We start from the raw sequence: 19,039 nt of genomic DNA, 5'->3' as shown, positions 1-19,039 counted from the left end.
CATCTGTGATTCTACTCAATCCATACTTTGTGCCTTTGACTAATTGGTCACTTTTTCAGTCTGCCCCTTTCCTTCCTGATTGAATATTCATATTGTAGCGAAGAATGGAAACTATCATCTTCTAATGACCTTAATCTGATTTGCAAGTGTTCTACAACTGAAACCCATTGAAAGAAAGGCACTAGGCCCCAGGATAAGAAATCTCAAGGAGAGTGGAAATGTTCCCACTTCAGTCTAGTGTAATTATTTTTGCTGTTCAGTTGTGTAGGCAGGCTGCCAGGAGGTAGGGGCACAAACTAATTAACCAACTGTTTGCAGAGATATGGCCATGTCATCGCTGATCAGCATAGACGTAAATCAGACAGTGTGCGGCGGCTGTTTTCTGTAACAAGGGCAGACAGAAATATGTTAACTATAAAGTAAAATAGACGAAGGCTTAGTTGGGGAGAAAGTATAGTTTCTGTTAGTTTCCATTTATTAGCATGTAAACTTCTTTTTCCCTATTGTCTTGAGTGATTCCTGATATGTTGATTGGGGGGAGAAAGTGTGCATTGTCATGTTAGTCTTTTAAAAATATAGTTCAATGCTTTGTACCTCAGTTGGGCATATTTAGATCCTACCCTCACCCACTAAAATAATTGCCAATATAAATTTTTATACACCAAAATTTGGATAATTTGGATTTATTGTGCCTATGGTGAATTTTAAGTAGTATTATGTATAAAGTAATGTATGTGAATAGTTTTTGCCCGGACAAAAGTCTTAAACACTTTTCACATGTAAGAAGCTGTTTCAATTCTGTAAGGAATCTTTGTATTTCTTGTTTACCCTTCTGCAGAGGGGACACTACTAGGACCCTTAGTAAATGCTTATTAGAGAAAGGAATGAAGCTCTGTGACCAATGACATGACATTACATGCTGGCTAGGAACTAGAATCTGGAATCAGCTAGATTTAACCTTTAACCCCTGCCCCACCTCTTGCCAGCTCTGTGATCTTGGGCCAGTTACCGGTACTTAATCTTTCCACACCCATTTCCTTATTTGTAAACTTGGACTAATAATAGTACCTATACCACAGGGTTGTTGTAAGAATTACATAATGTAAAGCATGTGAAGTACTTAGCACATTGGTCCAGTAAGTTTTCAATAAACATTTGACAAGGTGACTGTTGTTATTAAATTGTATTTTAGACACTTGCTCGGCCTTTAACTTTAGAAGCAATAAACACACACACACACACACACACACACACACAACAACTGGGGAGAAATGGGTGTTGAACTTGAGGCATCGTTCTGAACGGGGCACACAGGCTGCTGCCGTCTGCCAGCCCATCATGCATGTGGTTGTGGTAAGTGAGCTTTGGGTACCTTGAGCAGGTGTGTTGACCTCTTTCCCCTGGAAGGACAAGGAGTGAAACTGAAAAGTCTGAGGAAGTAAAACTGAGATAAGAGAATGGGTAAAACTTTCTTGTGAAAGTATTGCCCATTAGGTCTTCCAATTATTGAAACAGAAATGAGCAAATGAGCTAACAGTCAAAACAAACCTGAAATACTTTCCTTCCCAGTGGTAATAAATTATACCTAATCTGTTTAAACAGGAAAGGCGGTTGTAACATTAAGAGAGATTAGGAGGAGAATTAATTAACCAGCAGTCAGCAGTCCTCTTTCCTCCTTAGTGTGTTGCCTTACAAGTCTATCCCTCCCCAAACCTAAAACACGCACCTGTACAAGTGAGCTTCGTGCATGAAGCAAAGCCTAAACAAAATGATTACAGAACTAAAAAAGTACGAATTCAGGGAAGTTGGTATTAAGACCAAAAAAGATTCACACTTCAGGGACCTGTTCTGGCCTATCATTCCCACCTGTCTCCCAGATTTGCCTGAGTCTGCCAGCACAGAGGCGCTGGAGTGGTTATGGAGCGAGGAGGGGAGGCACGAGCGACGCTGACTGATCTGAGTTGTTCTCACGGCAGCAGTGAGAACATCGCTGACATGTGTGGATGAGTGCAACAGAATCTTTTTAGACATGGGAAAGATGTGTCTTTATTTTTATTGTAACTCCTCTCTAAAAAAGCTGCGTTTGGGGAAAGCTTTCATTCATTTGAGTGTAAGCAATGAGTGGTTTCAGACATTTTATGCATGGTTCTCATTATTCTTAGAACTGCATTTTTAATTCCTGGGTGACATTGAATTATTGACACTTAGCGTAGATGCCTCGCCTATTTTTTGTGGGGTTTTTTGTTTTTTCATATGGAGGAAATAATGTTGTAGGACTTAATTTATAAAGCATTTCTCTAAAATTAGGGGAGAGTCTAAAGTGATGGCTTCCTTGGTATCCTCTTAGAAATCTAGAGGCACCTAGATTTCAAATGTCCCTGTGCATGTTCCTCATTCTCAGAGATTGATACTGCGCATCCATACTGTTCTGCAGGATGGGAAACTGGCCTCATTCTCTGCACCACTCTTGTGGCCAGGCCATTACCAAGCTATGCCAGCAGTTCCTTCTGAATATCTCTGAATTTTTTCTCTGCTGTCTCACAGCCATCTTCAAGTCCCAGCTACTCCAGGTCTCTGACCTGTACGACTGCAAGTGGCAGCTGACTGGCCTTGTCCAGTTCTGTTTTTAAACCACGAGTCTCCCTTCTCCACACTGCAGTCTGAGCAATGTTGAAAATAATAATAATAAACAATCTGATATTATTCTCCATTAAAATACTTCCAGTAAGCATTTCCAAATGGCAGAGTAAGAACCTCCAAAAATCTTCTCTATAAAAGCAATGAAAACGCTGGCAGGAATTGTCAAAATTAACTTTTTCAGAATTCTGAAAATTAAAGGCTTGCAGGAGCTGTTTAGCATTTATACAAGAAAGTCGGCTGAATCTTTATAAATACAGCAATCTCTGTGGTGTTTTAAGTCTTCCCTATTTCAACTGCCCCTCCCCATCCCAGCTCCACAGTTACTTTTAAAAACCAACAGCCTCACAACTGAGGTAGCTGCAAAGCAAAAAACAAACAAACAAAAAACAGCAGTCTAGAAGCCACCAGAGGGGACAGAAGGGGTTTGGAGCTCCCCACAAGACCCTGCCCCCAGAGGACTATCACTGTTTGAACTGTCTGGTAGCTCCCTAGAAAGCTCCATTCTCAGAATTTGTTTTTATTTGAGCTGGCTCAGAGTTCACTCTGTTCTCTATCCCTACGTTTGTAAAAAAAGAAAGAAAAATTAGCAATTGAACATTGAAGTTGTCTGAGGTAGTGATACCAGCTGGGGCTAATAAGAGGCTAACCAAACACTAAGTAGGAAACACTGGGGAATGAAGTTTCAAGTGAAAGTTTTCAAGACTTCCAACATATTCCTGACGATCTAGAAAACCACACACAGGGCTGTGCACATGCACTGGACTGACCTAAAAAAGCCCTTAATTGCTCACCTCTAGCTGACCTTGCGGCTCTACGCGTGCGGGAAGGATATGCTAAAGAAGAGTTGTAAACTGCTTGCTAGAGCACTGGAAACAAATTCCCACATAAACACAGAGCACCTTAGCAAAGGCTGGGAGACTTACTGGCTCAAGATATTTAAGAAAATCCCTGTGCAATAATTAGCTAACCAAGCAGAGACCTGATTTAACCAAATACAACAAAGAACACAGACTTTACACATTTACCAAGTAAATAACTAAGCAAACAAAAAGGATAGGTAGATCTGATTTTCAGAGTTGGCACATTGTATTATTTATATTGTCCAGTTTTCAACAGAAATTATAGGACAGGCAAAGAAACAGTAAATATGGCCCCATATGCAAGGGAAAAAAGCATGCAATGGAAAGAACCAAAAAAAGGAAAAAAAAGAAAAGCATATGATAGAGCCATGTCCAAGCAAATTTACATACTGTTGAAATTAAGTTGGTTTTATTTAAACTACACTGTTTGAAGTTAAGATGTTAATTGTAATCCCCAGGACAACCACTAGGAAGGTAATTTAGCGGGGGAGATTGTAAAAAAAAAAAAGTGAATTTAAAAGGTATACTAGAATATATCAATTTAACACAAAATGAGACAGTGATAGAGGAACAAAACCAAAAAAAGACATAAAAAAGAAAAAAAGCAACATCACAGACATAATTCTACCATATCAGTAATTAACATTAAATGTAGATAGTCTACTAAACACTAATCAGCAAGCAAAAAATAGCAGAATGAATTAAGAAAGATTTTGATCCAAAAATAAGAGGTAAACTTCAGATTCAAAGTCAGAAGCATTTTAAAAGTTAATGGAAAAGATATACCATACAAATAGTCATCAAAAGAGAGCTAAACTGGCTATACAAATATCAGACAAAATAGACTTTTTGAAAAAAACTTGTCATTAGAGCTATAGGAGGACATTTTAAAATCATGAATGAGCCTTTATTAGGAAGAAATAACAATTATAAAGATACATGCACCTAACCCAGTAGTCGGCAAACCGCGGCTTGCGAGCCACATGCGCGGCTCTTTGGGCCTGTGGCATGGGCCATGAAGTTTCAATCGCACTGTACGTGTGCGCCCGCATGTGGTATTTTGTGGAAGAGTCACACTCAAGGGGCCAGTTTGCTGACCACTGACGTAACCTAACAACAAAACTTTAAAATACATGAAGCAAAAAAGTGACCCTGAAAGGAAAAATGGACAATTCAGCAATAGTAGGAGGAGACTTCAATAACAGATAACAAAAGCCAAGTAGAAGATCAAGAAGAATGTAGAATAACTGAAAATAACAAACGATCTAGACCAGTGGTTCTCAACCTTCCTAATGCCGCGACCCTTTAATACAGTTCCTCATATTGTGGTGACCCCCAACCATAAAATTATTTTCGTTGCTACTTCATAACTGTAATTTTGCTACTGTTATGAATCGTAATGTAAATATCTGATATGCAGGATGTATTTTCATTGTTACAGATTGAACATAATTAAAGCATAGTGATTAATCACAAAAACAATATGTAATTATATATGTGTTTTCCGATGGTCTTAGGCGACCCCTGTGAAAGGGTTGTTGGACCCAAAGGGGTCGTGACCCACAGGTTGAGAACCGCTGATCTAGACCTAACCAACAACAGCAGAAGAAACATTCTGCTCAAGTGAACTTGGAATATTCTCCAGGATCATATGTTAGGGCATAGCAAAATAAGCCTCAAAAAATGTAAAAGGACTGAAATTATACCAGTACAAAGTAAGTCCTTTAACCACAATGGAATAAAATTAAAAACTAACGACGGGATATTTGGGAAATTCCCAAACATATGGAAATTAAACAACATATACCTAAATAAACAGTGGGTCAAAGAAGAAATCACAAGAGAAATTAGAGAATACTTTGAAATTAATGAAAATAAAACACAACATACCAAAACTTATACACTAAAGCAGTACTTAAGAGAAAACTTATTACTGTTAACAGCTATCTTAAAAATTGAGAATGATCTCCATTCAGTAACCTTCCACCTTAAGAAACTTGAAAAAGGAGAGCAAATTAAACACAAAGCAAGCAGAGGTAGAAAATGATAAACATTTGAGTGGAAATAAACTGGAGAATAGCAAACAATAGAGAAAATTAATGGAATCAAAAGTTAGTGCTTTGACAAGATCAGAGTACTTTGATGTTGATAAAATTGACAAACCTTCCGCTGGATTTTACCATATTACTCATATTACTAGTCAGGAATTAAATAGATTAAATTACTACCAACCTTACAGAAATAGAAAGGGTTATAATAGAAGTACTGTGAAGAATTGTATGCCAACAGGTTGGATAACCTAGATGAAATGGACAGATTCCTAGAAAGACACTGTTACTGATTTCTAATTTGATTATGTTGTGGTCAAAGAACATACTTGGTATGATTGCAGTTCTTTTAAATTTCTTGAGGTTTGTTTTCTGGCTCAAGATGTGGTCTTTAAAAAGCTCACCTTTTAAAAACAAAGATTAGTCCGTAGGCAGTGCCATTCCATAGTTAATGCTGTCTTAGTTTTATAAGAGCCATGTGGATATTCTGCATGTAAGATACCTGGCAGATGTGCTTTTGCTGTGTTCACTGCCTTTTGATCAAAAGAAGGTATGGTATTAGCTGTTGCGCGATTAATAACCACAACAATAATGGTGTTAATAAAGTTGACACTACTTTTTATTGAACTCTTATATACACTCTGCTTACTGTGTTTAGACAGAGCAAAGGTTTTATTTGAATTATGTCATTCAATCCAACAGTCTGCTGAGATAACCATTGTTTTCACCATTTTTAAAAAAATATATTTTATTGATTTTTTACAGAGAGGAAGGGAGAGGGATAGATGGTTAGAAACATCGATGAGAGAGAAACACCGATCAGCTGCCTCCTGCACACTCCCTACTGGGGATGTGCCTGCAACCAAGGTACATGCCCTTGACCGGAATCGAACCTGGGACCTTTGAGTTCGCAGGCCGACGCTCTATCCACTGAGCCAAACCGGTTAGGGCTTCACCATTTTTTAAATGCAGAAACAGAATGTCTAGAAGTTAGAAGTTAAGTATCTTGCTTGTGGTTAGAATACCAGTGAAGTGATAAACTCTCTTACAGTCCACATTTTACCATAGTCTCCAAGCATAGCTGAATGGTAGTGATGCAGATAAGTGAATTCAGTAAAGATCTTGGCAGGCACTTTGAGATTTAGGACTTGGTTTCTGATGTGAAAGGTCACCATGTGACAGTATTTGGAGTATACATGAGACAGCCTGTCACACGTGTTGCCACATTGGTCACCTTTGTAGCCCTGCCTGCCTTCCCTAAGCATGGTTCCCTAGGATTTTGATATTTGCCTCCTCTGTTGTATCCCAGGTGTTTGGCTCAGTCAGTTCAGGACAAGCAGTGACAGCAGTAGAAAGTTGGTTGGCCATTTTTGTCCCTGGTTTGTTTAATCATTTAACACCTTGCAGAGGATATGAACTTGGTTGAAGTGTGTGTGGAGGGTGGCAATAAAATTCTCTTTTATCCTTTTCCAGTTGAGATGTTAAAGCTCATTAACAGCAACTTAAAACTTTTTATATCATCGATATTACTTTTGATTACCCAGAATTGAAAGTTTCTGTTTTGAATAAAGCCCAATTTCATGCAGACCAGCCCTCCAGGTCTATCAGGTTACTCCTTAGAAGTCTTTCAGACACCAGTGGGGCTGAGACAGGGGTCCTCAAACTATGGCCCGTGGGCCACATGCAAATACAAATATTGTATTTGTTCCCGTTTTGTTTTTTTACTTCAAAATAAGATATGTGCAGTGTGCATAGGAATTTGTTCATAGTTTTTTTTTTAAACTATAGTCCGGCCCTCCAACGGTCTGAGGGACAGTGAACTGGCCCCCTGTTAAAAAGTTTGAGGACCCCTGGAGAGATGCAGAGGAACTTTCCCAACGTCACCCTCCTAGGAAGCGATGGCATTGGGATTTGACCTCAGTCTGATCCAGAGGCCTTTCTAACATTATTTTCTTGAGAAACTACTGTGTGCCAGGCACTATGCTATTATGCAGACTGGCACTTGCCCTCAATGAGGGAGATAGCCAAAACACAAGTATTAAATAACTGAGTTAGAGAGAGTATTGTCTGGAGAGAGAGGGGTCCTGCTATAAACTGGGTTGTCGGGGAAGGTCTTTCTGATGGAAAGTAAGCTGAGACCTGGAGCCAGCCAGGTGAAGCATTCTGTACAGAGGGAACAGAATTAGCAAAGGCCCAGGGGTGGGAAAGTGATTGGCATGTTGGTGTAATTGTCAAGATTAGAATTCTGGAGTAGAAAGTATGCAGAGAGCTGTGTCTTAAGGTTGTAGAGGCCAGGCAGGGCCTTCTAAGCATTGGTTCTCATTCTGACTACATTGGAGAACCATTAAGGGGGTTAATCACACCACGTGACATTTATGATTTAAAAGCATCACTGGTTGTGGGAGAAGGGGGCACATATTGGAGTAGGTGGAGGGGAGCACAGCCACTATTTATATCTAAGACCAGAGAGGACAGTGATGGGGAAAATGATAAAAAATGGCTCACATTTACAAAGTAAGTTCCACTGTTCTAAGAACTTCACATATATTCTTAGTCCTCCCAGTAACCTGGGAGGGAAGCACTATTACTTTACCCATTTGTAGGGGAGGAAAGTGAGGTTTAGGCTAATAAGTGGCAGGGATGTGCACACAGCCATCTGGCTCCACAGGCTGTGTCTTTAACTAGGCTCTGTTGTCTTAGCAAACTAAGTTCTTCATCTCTGTCTCCCACCATCCTCGTGTCCACATTAGCAGCAATGAGGAAGGAAGCCCCATCTTTGGCTTCCTCACTCTGCCTTACCCCCCCCCCCCCCATCCAGGGTTTCCTGAGCATGTTTGCAGGATCCTGCAGAGCATGTCTTTCTCATTCTGACCTTTGCATTAGCCCCTACCTAAGTGGATCCACACTCTTGCCAGAGTGACCTTTTGTATCAGATGGCTTCCTTGCTTAAAATCTTGGCTTCTCCTGGCTTGAAGGGTAGAACTTAAACTCTGAAGCATGGGCCTGACCCTCTGTAGGGAGAGCACCAGTAACCCTCCTCGGTACTCCCTGCCTTTCATTGCTTAAGCAGCGGTTCTCAACCTGTGGGTCACCATCCCTTTGGCGGTCGAACAACCCTTTCACAGGGTCGCCTAAGACCATCCTGCATATCAGATATTTACATTACGATTCATAACAGTAGCAACATTACAGTTATGCAGTAGCAATGAAAATAATTTTATGGTCGGGTCACAACATGAGGAACTGTATTTAAAGGGCCAGAAGGTTGAGAACCACTGGAAGGGGAGGAGTGTGTAGTCAGCAATAGGAGAATGACACTACTTGAGAGTTAAACTCACATTGTAAAATAGTTGCTATTTGGTGTACAGCAGGTATTCAAGTACTTCAATGGCATTTTGTTATAACATTGATAGAATGCCCTAGGAACTTCACTTGTTTATATATTAGCCTGTGGTAAAGTTGATTTCGTTATAATTGTTTTGCCACAGTTCCAAGAAACTATCAACAAATGAGGACTTACAGTGTATATCAATCTCCCGTGACTTTAACTGCAGCAGACGTATTAGTGGGTGTGTATTTTGGAGTTTTTTTGCTAACACGCTCAGCACTGAGTGCTTGCTGTTTAATAACACTATGAAATATAGATTCTATTAACTGTATTTTATAGATGAAGAGAATGAAGTTCGGAGAGGTTAAATAATTTAGTCATGTTCACACAGGTAGGAAGAGGAAGGATAGGGCCTTGACTCCAAGTCGTCTGACTCCAGAATTGCCTGTGTTACTGCACTGCTCATACTAGCAAGAGAGAATTTGCCAATGTGCATATTTGAAAATCAGAAGCTGAAACACAAAATTTTTACCAGAAATTGCCTCTTAGAATGGGATCATGTATTCGGGGAAACATTCTCATCGATGAACTTTTTTCTCACTGAGTGGCATACCCAATTTTAGTCGAAGACTGACTATCATTAAATGACATAAAGGCACAATTACCAGGTGCACTGGTTAATAATGCAAATTTTGTAATCAAAGAATACACGATAATTTCAAGAAAAACATCAAAAGTGCTTTATTCAAAGAAATGTCCATTGCTAGCTACACATTTCCCCCACCTTTCAGGTAATTTGTGGATACCATCCCAATAGAACTTTTCTTATTTTGAGGCAAACCATTTAGAAACCCAATTTTCCACTTCTTCGTACGTTTTGAAGTGCTGCTCAGAAAGTGCATGTGCCATCGATCGGAACAAGTGGTAATCTGAAGGAGCAAGGTCTGGTGAATACAGTGGGTGGGTTAATACTTCCCAGGCAAGATCTTTTAATGTGTCTTTAACTGATTTTGAAGTGTGTGATGGTGCGTTATCATGAAGCAAAGTAACTTTGCCATGTCTTCTGGCACATTCTGGTCGTTTCACGATCAAAGCGTGGTTCAAATTGATTACTTGTTGTCGGTAGTGATCAGTATTAATGGTTTCACCTGGTTTTAGGAGCTCATAATACACCACACCTTCCTGATCCCATGAAATGCAGAGCATTGTCTTCTTTCCGAAGCGATTTGGCCTTGCAGTCGATGTTGATGGTTGACCTGGATCAACCCATGATTTTGTGTTTGGGATTCTCAAAATAAATCCACCTTTCATCGCCAGTCACAATTCGATGCAAAAAAGACTTTCGTGTCGCTGAAGAAACATTTTACTGATGATTTTTCGGTTTTCCATTTGTCTTTTATTCAGTTGATGTGGAAATAACAGATAACAAAACCCATTTTCCTTCCTTTAAAATCTTTCCCATTGCTTGTAAACGGAAATTGTTTGCTGAGCAGTGTTTAATCTTTCTGCAAGTTGTTTTTGAGTCTGACACGCATCTTCACCCAATAATGCTGGTCATTGTTGGGCTTCAAACTTTTGCAGTTGACCTGGACGTTCTTTGTCTTTCACATCGAAATCACTTTGAAAGCGTGTAAACCAGCGTCACAAGGATCTTGAGATGGAGCATGTTCACCATAAGCTTCCCGAAGTATCTGATAACTTTTTCTTTAAAATGAAGTAATGAATTAAAACTTCCCGCAAATGCTCTTTTTTGGCACGAAATTCGACATTTTTAAGCGTAAAAATATCTATGATGTTAACACCTTCAGCAAATTTGACATATAAAGTTTTGAAGCTTGTTGTCAATACAACAGAATAGCATACACATCAAATCGCATATATATCAACACGTGTGTAACTCCAGCTATTGACAAAAATCCGCATTATTAATTGGTACACCTGGTATAACCTTGACTCATGATGGCACTACAGGGACTTAGTCGAATACTTCAGTTATTATCCATCAAATAATATTTAACACTGCTGCTTTGTATCTGTCCAGTTAGGCACTGTCACTAGAGCAGAAAATAAGGCAGCGGTGGAACTGAGTCTAGCGGGAGGATACTAAGGCTCACACAGCTGGATGGATACTCACAAACAGGAGATGCTGCCATGTGGACAGGTTAGGTCAGTGCTCCGAGAGTATGTGACAGGACCCTGCCTATCAGGTCTCCAGGGAAGTCACATGGAGGCTGATACTGAATGAAGTACTATCTGGAGGAAGTGAGTTCCAGGCAGAGGGAACAGCAAACAGGACCATATTATGTTCCAGGCCCAAAACCGTGGCCAGAAGGGCCAGAAGCAGAGAACGAGTGCGGGGAGAGGCAGGTGCCAGCTGTCCAAGGCCTTGTGGGCTAGGTCAAGAATCTTAGGGGTTTTTGCCCTGTTTGGTATGGCTCAGTTGGTTGAGTGTCATCCTGTGCACTGAGAGGTCACCGGTTCCATTCTGGTCAGGGCACGTGCCCAGGTTGCGGGCTTGATCCCCAATATGGGGCATGCAGGAGGCAACTTATTGATGTTTCTCTCTCTTTTTTTCTCTCTCCCTCTCTTCCTCTCTCTCTCCCTCTCTCTCTCTCTCTCTCTCTCTCTCTCAATCAATCAAGTAAAACATTACTTTTACCAAAAAAATCTTAGTTTTTATTCTAAGAGCACCTGGAAGCTGCCAGATACCAGTCATTATTATTTCATAAACACAGCGAGAGATCACTTCTCAGGATCTGTGCTAAGTAAAGCAAGGAATCTGCTGTCAGACAGGGCTTCAGAGGTGTGTGCTTATCAATTACCATTGATAAATCATAATTTGGTGAGTGAAGGACTATAATGGAGGTGTGAGTATATGAGTAAGGACACAGCAGAGAGGCCTTGGAGCTGGTTCTGTTGAGTCATGGAAATTCCAGCAAGAAGGAAAAGCTTTATGTACTACGAAACTGTTCTGTCCAGTAGGAGAGATTGTGGAGAGAAGGCCAAGACTGCCTTGAAATTGGAGCAGGTTGGCTCAAACTGGAGAGATGGGAGGAGCCAGCCTGCCAGAGGCCTTGCTTGCAGATGGTGGGTCAGGGGCCCAAGCCCCACTTTGGAGCCAGCAAGGATCCTCAAGGAGAGGAATGGCATTATTGCTTTGTAGGTCAGTGGCTTTGGCAACAGAGTGGAGGAGACTGAAGATGGAGGAAACTCTGGCCCTGTGAGGTCTGTCCCAGGTATGGAGTGTATGTGGAAGCCACCAGGCCCTGAGCTCAGGACATTGGCAGTGGGCGTGGCAGGGAGGAGACGATTCAGTTAGTATTTTGGGGAGAAAGTTGGGAATTATCTAGGCTTATGAGCCAACAGATATGGGTTCAAATCTTATTGGCTCGTGAGCTAGAGCTCAGTGTCTGTGTGTGCTGTAGTTTCCTGAGCAATACAATGGGGGTGTGTCTCATAGGCTATGGTGGGGACACTGAGTGAGCTGTTCCTAGGGCCTTCTGTGGCTTTGTATGAATTAATTACCTTAATCTTTCTGTCCTGTGAAGTGCTGGGTGAATTAGGTACTGTGATCTTCACCATTTGATAAATGGAAGAGACTGAAAATTTCAAAGAGGTTATAAACTTGCCCAAGGTCACATTGTATTCAGAGTAATAGGGAGTGGCCCATACTGTTAGCCACTCTGCTTAAAATACCTGTGGCAGACAGTAGCTAATTGGGAGAGGAAAAGGTCAGCTCTTTGAAGAGATGACAGCTGAGCTGGAGACCTGATGTGTGAGAATGCACCAGGCATCTTGCGAAGAGCAAGGCAGAGCCTGGCTGCAAAAGAGCTTTCTGGGCCTAAGAATGGAGAGGCCAGTGTGCCTGGAGCAGAGTGAGTGAGCCAAGGAGAGAGGAATAGGGAATGAGAGAACAGAGCGGGGGCAGAGGGGAAGGGCTGTGATTTTATTCCAAGAGAACTGGGAAGCCACTGGAGACATTTTAATGGTAGTGCCATGATTTGTTGGAGGACTTCATAGAATCACTCGGGTAGCTGTGTGGAGAGAATTGTAGATCACCCGGGAGACTTCTTCCATAGTCCATTGGAAAGGTGCTGGTGACAGGCTGTCCATTGGTGGCCCAGATAATGCGCAAAAGCGACAGAAGTGTTGGAGTAGAGCTGACCACATCTGCTAGTAGCCTGGATGTGATGAAGGAAAGAGGAGTCATTCATGACATCTGGGCTTTTAGGTTGAACAGTCAGGGAGATGGATAGTGTCATTTACCCAAAGGGGGAGGCGTTTTTGAGGGTGGGGAACAGGGCAGGATGGAAAGCAAAGTTCTCTTGGACGTGGTTGCTCCATTTGAGATGTATAGAAGACATTCAGATGGCACTGTTTAGTAGGCACTTGGATATGTGAGTCTAGGCAGAGCTTGGAAGCTGTCTGGGATAGAGACAGAAATGTGGGAGTCATTGGCATGTAGAAGTTTGGGAGTATGGGAGAAGAGAGACCATCAAGGGTGCTGCAGAGTGAGATGCTTTACTACAACACTCAGTTTTGTTGATGGACACAGTCCTCAGCATAGGGATAACAGCTACAAAATAACTGAATGCATTCACTCCTGTTCAGGGTCTAATATCAGGAAGAGGGCCTTCATTCTGATTGTGGAGGTTCTGCAAACAGGTGCTCACGTGTCCATGAGAGCACCTGTTATTCCTGCTTTGCTGGCCTGGGGTCTGCAGAGTACAGGATGGCCTCGATGTGGGTGCTGAGCCACTCACTAATTGAACTTTAGGGGTGACCTGAATCCTGAGAAAAATTTAGCACTTACAATAAAATCTGTTCTTTTAAATTAGCTCAGAGTCCATAGGTCAAGTACAATTTTAAAACTTGTCATTATTTTGAAGTATGTAATGGTTTAAGTTGTGTATTTAAAGTATATTTTGTAAGTTTTGTTAACTTAGTTGGAACTTGTTTTTATCAACTCTTTTGTTTTCAGTAGTAAATCAAGCTTTTCCCTGCTTGCTTTTGAACAAGGTTCATATGTTAATTTGTAGATGGGCTGATTGTAATTTATGTTTTAAAAATATTCAGAAACAGTGCTGGCTGGGTAGCTTGGTTGGTTGGAGTGTCATCTCTATGCTTTGGGGTTGCAGGTTTGATCCCTAGTCAGGGCACATACAAGAAGCAACCAATGAGTGCATAAGTAAGTGGAACAACAAGTCGATGTTTTACTCTCTCTTTCTCTTTCTCCTCCTTCCTTCCTCCCTTCCCCTTCCTTTCTGTCTCTAAAAATCAAACAATAAATTTTTAAAAAATATTTTTTTAAAAATTAAAATATTCAGAAACAAAATTTTTGTCTCCCACAAAAATTATTTCATGTTTCTGGTTGTCACAACATTCCACATTCTGTTTCTGTTGCTAGGACCTCTGGAATGTCCTATTGCAGAAAAAGGGTATAGAACTCATGTTTTTGGTTTATTTTCCCCTGTGAAGACAACATTTTATTTAAATTATTTTGTGTCTTCTAGCTTACTTCCAAATATGGATATCTGAAAGTAAAGAATTTAGAAAGCTAAAATTAAAGTTGCTTTAGATTTTCATAACTGGAGCTTGATTTCATAGGGTAGCATGGATGAGCTAGAAGTACATCATGTTTCTTCCACCAGGGATAGTGTGTGTGTGCATGTGTGCTCACATGCAGGCTTTTTAGGGAGATGGGCTGTGCTAGCCAGACTGAGAACTGAGCTGCCAGGTTGTGCAAACCCGAGTTTGTATCCTGCTTGTACTTTCTTGCTGGATGATATTAGACAAGTTCGTGTGTTCATCAGTAAAATGGGGATTATATTAGAGGATAAAACATATAAAAAGTGCTTAGCACTGAGCCTGGCAAAGTAGTCTCTCAGTAAATGCCATTGTTTTATTGTTACCGGAAAGGGGACCAGGCCCTGAGCCGGTCTGCCTAGGGCTGGCCAGTAGTGTATGGGTTTTTGACTTCGTGCAGGGAAAATTTCACAACACAAGTCCAGGGAATTCTAGAAGTCACTTAGTAAAGCTGGGAACAGTGAAACAAGGAGGGGCCTAGGGTAACAGGAGAGGGACTAGTGGGGAAATGAGCCTAGGCTGGGCGGCTTTGGCTAAGAAGTCAGAGAAAAAGGGGCCTAGGGGACAGGTTCAGGGGCTTTGCCCAGGGCAGCCAGCCTCTGGGGTTCCTAGAGTTTAAGAGACACATGTCTAGTGGGGGATAAAAGGGGAAGAGAGAGGAAAGGTGTGGGCCTGCTTCTGGGAGGGAGAGCATGAGGTGGGACTTCCCTTTCAAGGGGTTTTAAAGGCTAGGTGTAGGGGAGGTCTTAGGGAAGGATCTCAGTAGACTATTCATCAAAATCAGATTTATTCTCTTAACTTCATCTGTCTTTGGGTGTGGTTGGCAAGTGGCACTTAATTGGATTTCTGCTATCGTCTCCTTAAGTAGGGTGACTTAAGCTATTTTTCCCTCTCTCTGGTTGGGGAGGAGAAGTGCAAACCTTTTGCTCTTAAGTGTCTTTGGTTTAGGGAAGATACTAGATGGCTGCAAACTGCTGTTTAGCTATCTGTCTCAGTTTTCCTATCTGTGTTCTGGTTTTCCAGCCTGTCTCATTGCCATTATGGTTATCATCATTACTGTCATCATCAATTGCAAATGATCTTGTTATTGAGGAACTTGAATTTCTACAGAAGTATAGATTCCTGGTCCCTTACAGAATGACCCCCCACTATCTTAGTTTAATTAGTGTTTCTGCGTCTAATAAAAGGATCAAATGAGTCAAAGCAAAAACGAAGTTTTCTACAGAGTCATCATTGTAGCCAGTTGAATTTCTATGATTGGAAAGGATTGGTAACCCTTTTTATTTTTTTAAACTTCCTTATTTATAAAAGGGGCTGGGGGTGGGGTGGGGGTGGGGGTTGGCTAGTCCCCAGAAGTATCTGGTATTTGGCAGAGAGATATATTTTAATCAGCATTGTTTGACATTGAGTGCTGTGGGGAGCCATGAAAACCAGCACATCACAGAGGCCTAAATCTAAACTGAGACCGCATGATTTAATGCTGTTTTAACTACTATTTGATTAATAAAACTAATTGAGTTAATATCTAATGAAATTGGTGATTTTATATTTATAGACGTTTTGTACTTTTTAGCTATAAATTATGAACATTGTACCATTTCTGTAATTCATATTTTCCTTTTTATTTATCCTATATCGGAGGCATTTAGTACAGAGGTATATGGAAATTAAGGTAAATTACTTTGAATTTTTATTTTTAAAAATGAAATGTCATGTCAAGAACCTATAGCCATGGAAAATGACTTTTTACATGTTGCTCATTCCATGGATATAACCTTTCCTCTTCCCCTACATATTTTAGTTTTAATTCAGTGTGGGCATGCTTTCATGGAAAATAGCACATTGTTTGGCTCTTATTTTTCATTAAATTATTAAGCTTAGTCAAAGAAGTCAGCAGTCTACTAGACTTATGTTATCTACTAAGTTTATGCATCAAAGATTTTCAGCCCTGACATTTCAAACTATTGAAGTTGGAATCTGGAAGGAATTTTTAGAAATCATATTCCTCTGCTCTTCAAGGGACCAAAACCAAGCCATTGCAGTGTCAGAATTGAATCCCAGCTCTGGACTTAACAAAGTACTGCACCTCTCTGTGAATCAGTCTCCTCCTCTTCAGAGTGAGCTTATAATGGTATCCACCTCGGCAGTTGTGAGGACAGAATGAGATAGCAGCACATGGAAGCTGCTCGGTGCTGCTGTTGCATCGCAGGATCATGTTGGTTCCTGGTATTTTTCAGATTCATAACCAGCAATCTCTGCAGTTGAGGGTGGTAGAAGGTGTTTAAGAAAATTTCAGCTATAGCCATGTGCTAATATTAGATTAGTAATTTTATGTTAGAGATTATCATCACTTCACATCTCTTCAGGACATTTTCTCTACCACCAACCACCAAGATCACCCAAGCTGGAGAAAGTGTTAAATTAAATCTTATGAGAAAGAAAGCAGATGCTGATCAGCTTTTTAGATCTTTTACCCCCTTTAAACTTGGTCTATTAAAATATTTGCCTAATTGAAATGTACTGGTTATCCACTCATTGCAGATATTATAAATAGTACATATAGTATAAAATACTTGTTTAAAATCATCAATTTTGAAATATTTAGAAGATTTAGATCTGGATCTAAACTGTTAGCCCTCTTCCCTAGATTGTTGTTAATTAATTGTTCATGGTCAGTTAACCATACAGAGGTAGGCAAACGTAGGTTTACAGTTGTGAGTACATGAAACACAGTTTATTTTATTACTATTAATTATTGTATTATTTTCCATATAAACAATTGTAAACCTACTTTTGCCATACCCTGTATGTTATCAGTATTATGTTACTTTCACTTCATGTATATGAAGATAATTAAATTTTCCATTTGTCTTAATTAAGATAAACTTCTTACTGTAAAAAGTCCAACTTGTATCTTATTCTGTCCTAGTAACTGAACTTAGGTTATTGAATGAAATGCTGTGTTTGTACTGAAGTTCTGTCTGCCTAGTGGCATCAGTATGTAAGCAAAAGGACTAGAGGTTGTTGTGACCTGAGAAAAGTATATACAGATAATTGTTTTTGTATTGTATACTGATAAAACCAGCAATTTTGCTCTTCGGTGAAACCTCTACTTCCTTTCTTAACTGTTCATAGAACTCAGAGACCAGTGGCTGGAATAGAAGGCAGAGTTAAACAAATAAAACCACTAGGTGGTTCAGCTTTGTGAATTGTTAAGCATTTTATACTAATGGCCCGGTGCACGAAATTTGTGCATGTTAAAAGGGAATTAATTAGAGAAAATACTTTAATTTTGCTATTTGCCCTTTCTTATAATAGAAGTGTCAGATATGAAAGAAAATTAGTAAAATGTGTATGAAAAACTTCCTCCTGTCAGAGTCTGGGGCATGCCGTGGGACCCAGAGTCAAGTCCCTGCCCACCCGTGTGCACCTCGAAATCGCATGAGACCCAGACCCGGCTGGCCCCACCACCATTGGGCGAGATCCACACCCAGCCGGCCCCACCCCTGTCAAGCCCCACCAGGTGGGGGGTGCAGCCTCAGGTCCCCTCACCCCAGCCCGGCACCACACAGCTTCAGATTGCTGATCGCTTATTATGGGAACCCCACCTCCGCTGTGGGCAAAGCCATCTTGTGTTACAGGAACCCTGCCTCAGCTGTGGGCACAGCCATCTTGTGACTGTGTGATGGAGTGAGGGTCAATTTGCATATTGCCTCTTTATTATATAGGATGGTTGCAGAGTCTTTCCAATAACCCTGAATAGAGTTCGTCTAAACTTCTGTATTGTACAAATGTATTTATTGTTTGCATTTCAATAGATATGTCCCTTTTACCGGATACTGATGATTTAGGGTGCATTTTATTTTAACCCTTTGTAACAGTGTTTCTGTAAGCCTGAATTGATTTCTCTCTTAATAATCCTGGTGTGTCACATCAGTTACTTTTAAACTGGAGTAACATTTTTCCTGGTGCACTTTATCTTAAGGCAGCTCCTTTAGAAAGTACTGCCACCCCAAATAGTTTCATATTGATCAGAGAAGTGAGTGATGCTCTCTTTCTTTTTTGCAGACATGCCAATATTTGGTCTCTGTCCAGCCCACGATGATTTCTACTTGGTGGTGTGTAACGACTGCAATCAGGTTGTCAAACCGCAGGCATTTCAGTCACATTATGGTAAGTGCTTAATCATTTAAAAATCATTATTAGGAGGTAAAAGGTAAAGCAGGATTAAAAACTGAAGGCCAGCAACAGCCCAGGTGGAATATAATCCCTCCCCCTGTCAGGAGGTAGGCTTTCTGATTCATTGAATGGGTTAATGCCTGTCAGATGTTGAGTATTTTCTTGAAAGTGGTGTGCATTTTCTGTATTTTATTGAAATTATACAAAAAGAAAATGTATCTTATAAAATCTCTTTTGAAATATTGCATCAGTATAGTGAAAGGTTTGTTTCCTTCTAGATCCTGAAGTTGGGGATTTAGTGGTTGGTAAAATTATAAATATATTCCCAATATGGAGACATGGCCTTTTTTTTTTTTTTTTTTTTTTTTTTAGGAAATGTGAATTTGAAACTTCCAAGT

General features: G+C 40.4%; 1 protein-coding gene across 1 annotated transcript in view; it reads left to right on the top strand.

The window, feature by feature from the left end:
• The window catches only part of ATXN7 (ataxin 7), a 98,555-nt gene that overhangs the window by 27,883 nt on the left and 51,633 nt on the right, over positions 1-19,039 (top strand). The window contains exon 3 of the mRNA XM_081106097.1: positions 18,531-18,635. Within this exon, the coding sequence (XP_080962223.1) occupies positions 18,531-18,635 (105 nt within the window). The remainder of the gene's footprint in view (positions 1-18,530; positions 18,636-19,039) is intronic.

The sequence above is a fragment of the Myotis nattereri genome (genome assembly GCF_964212035.1).
Source record: "Myotis nattereri genome assembly, chromosome: 14".
NCBI lineage: Eukaryota > Metazoa > Chordata > Mammalia > Chiroptera > Vespertilionidae > Myotis > Myotis nattereri.
The sequence above is the reverse complement of the archived record's forward strand: the minus strand, read 5'-3'. Positions and strand labels throughout refer to the sequence as shown.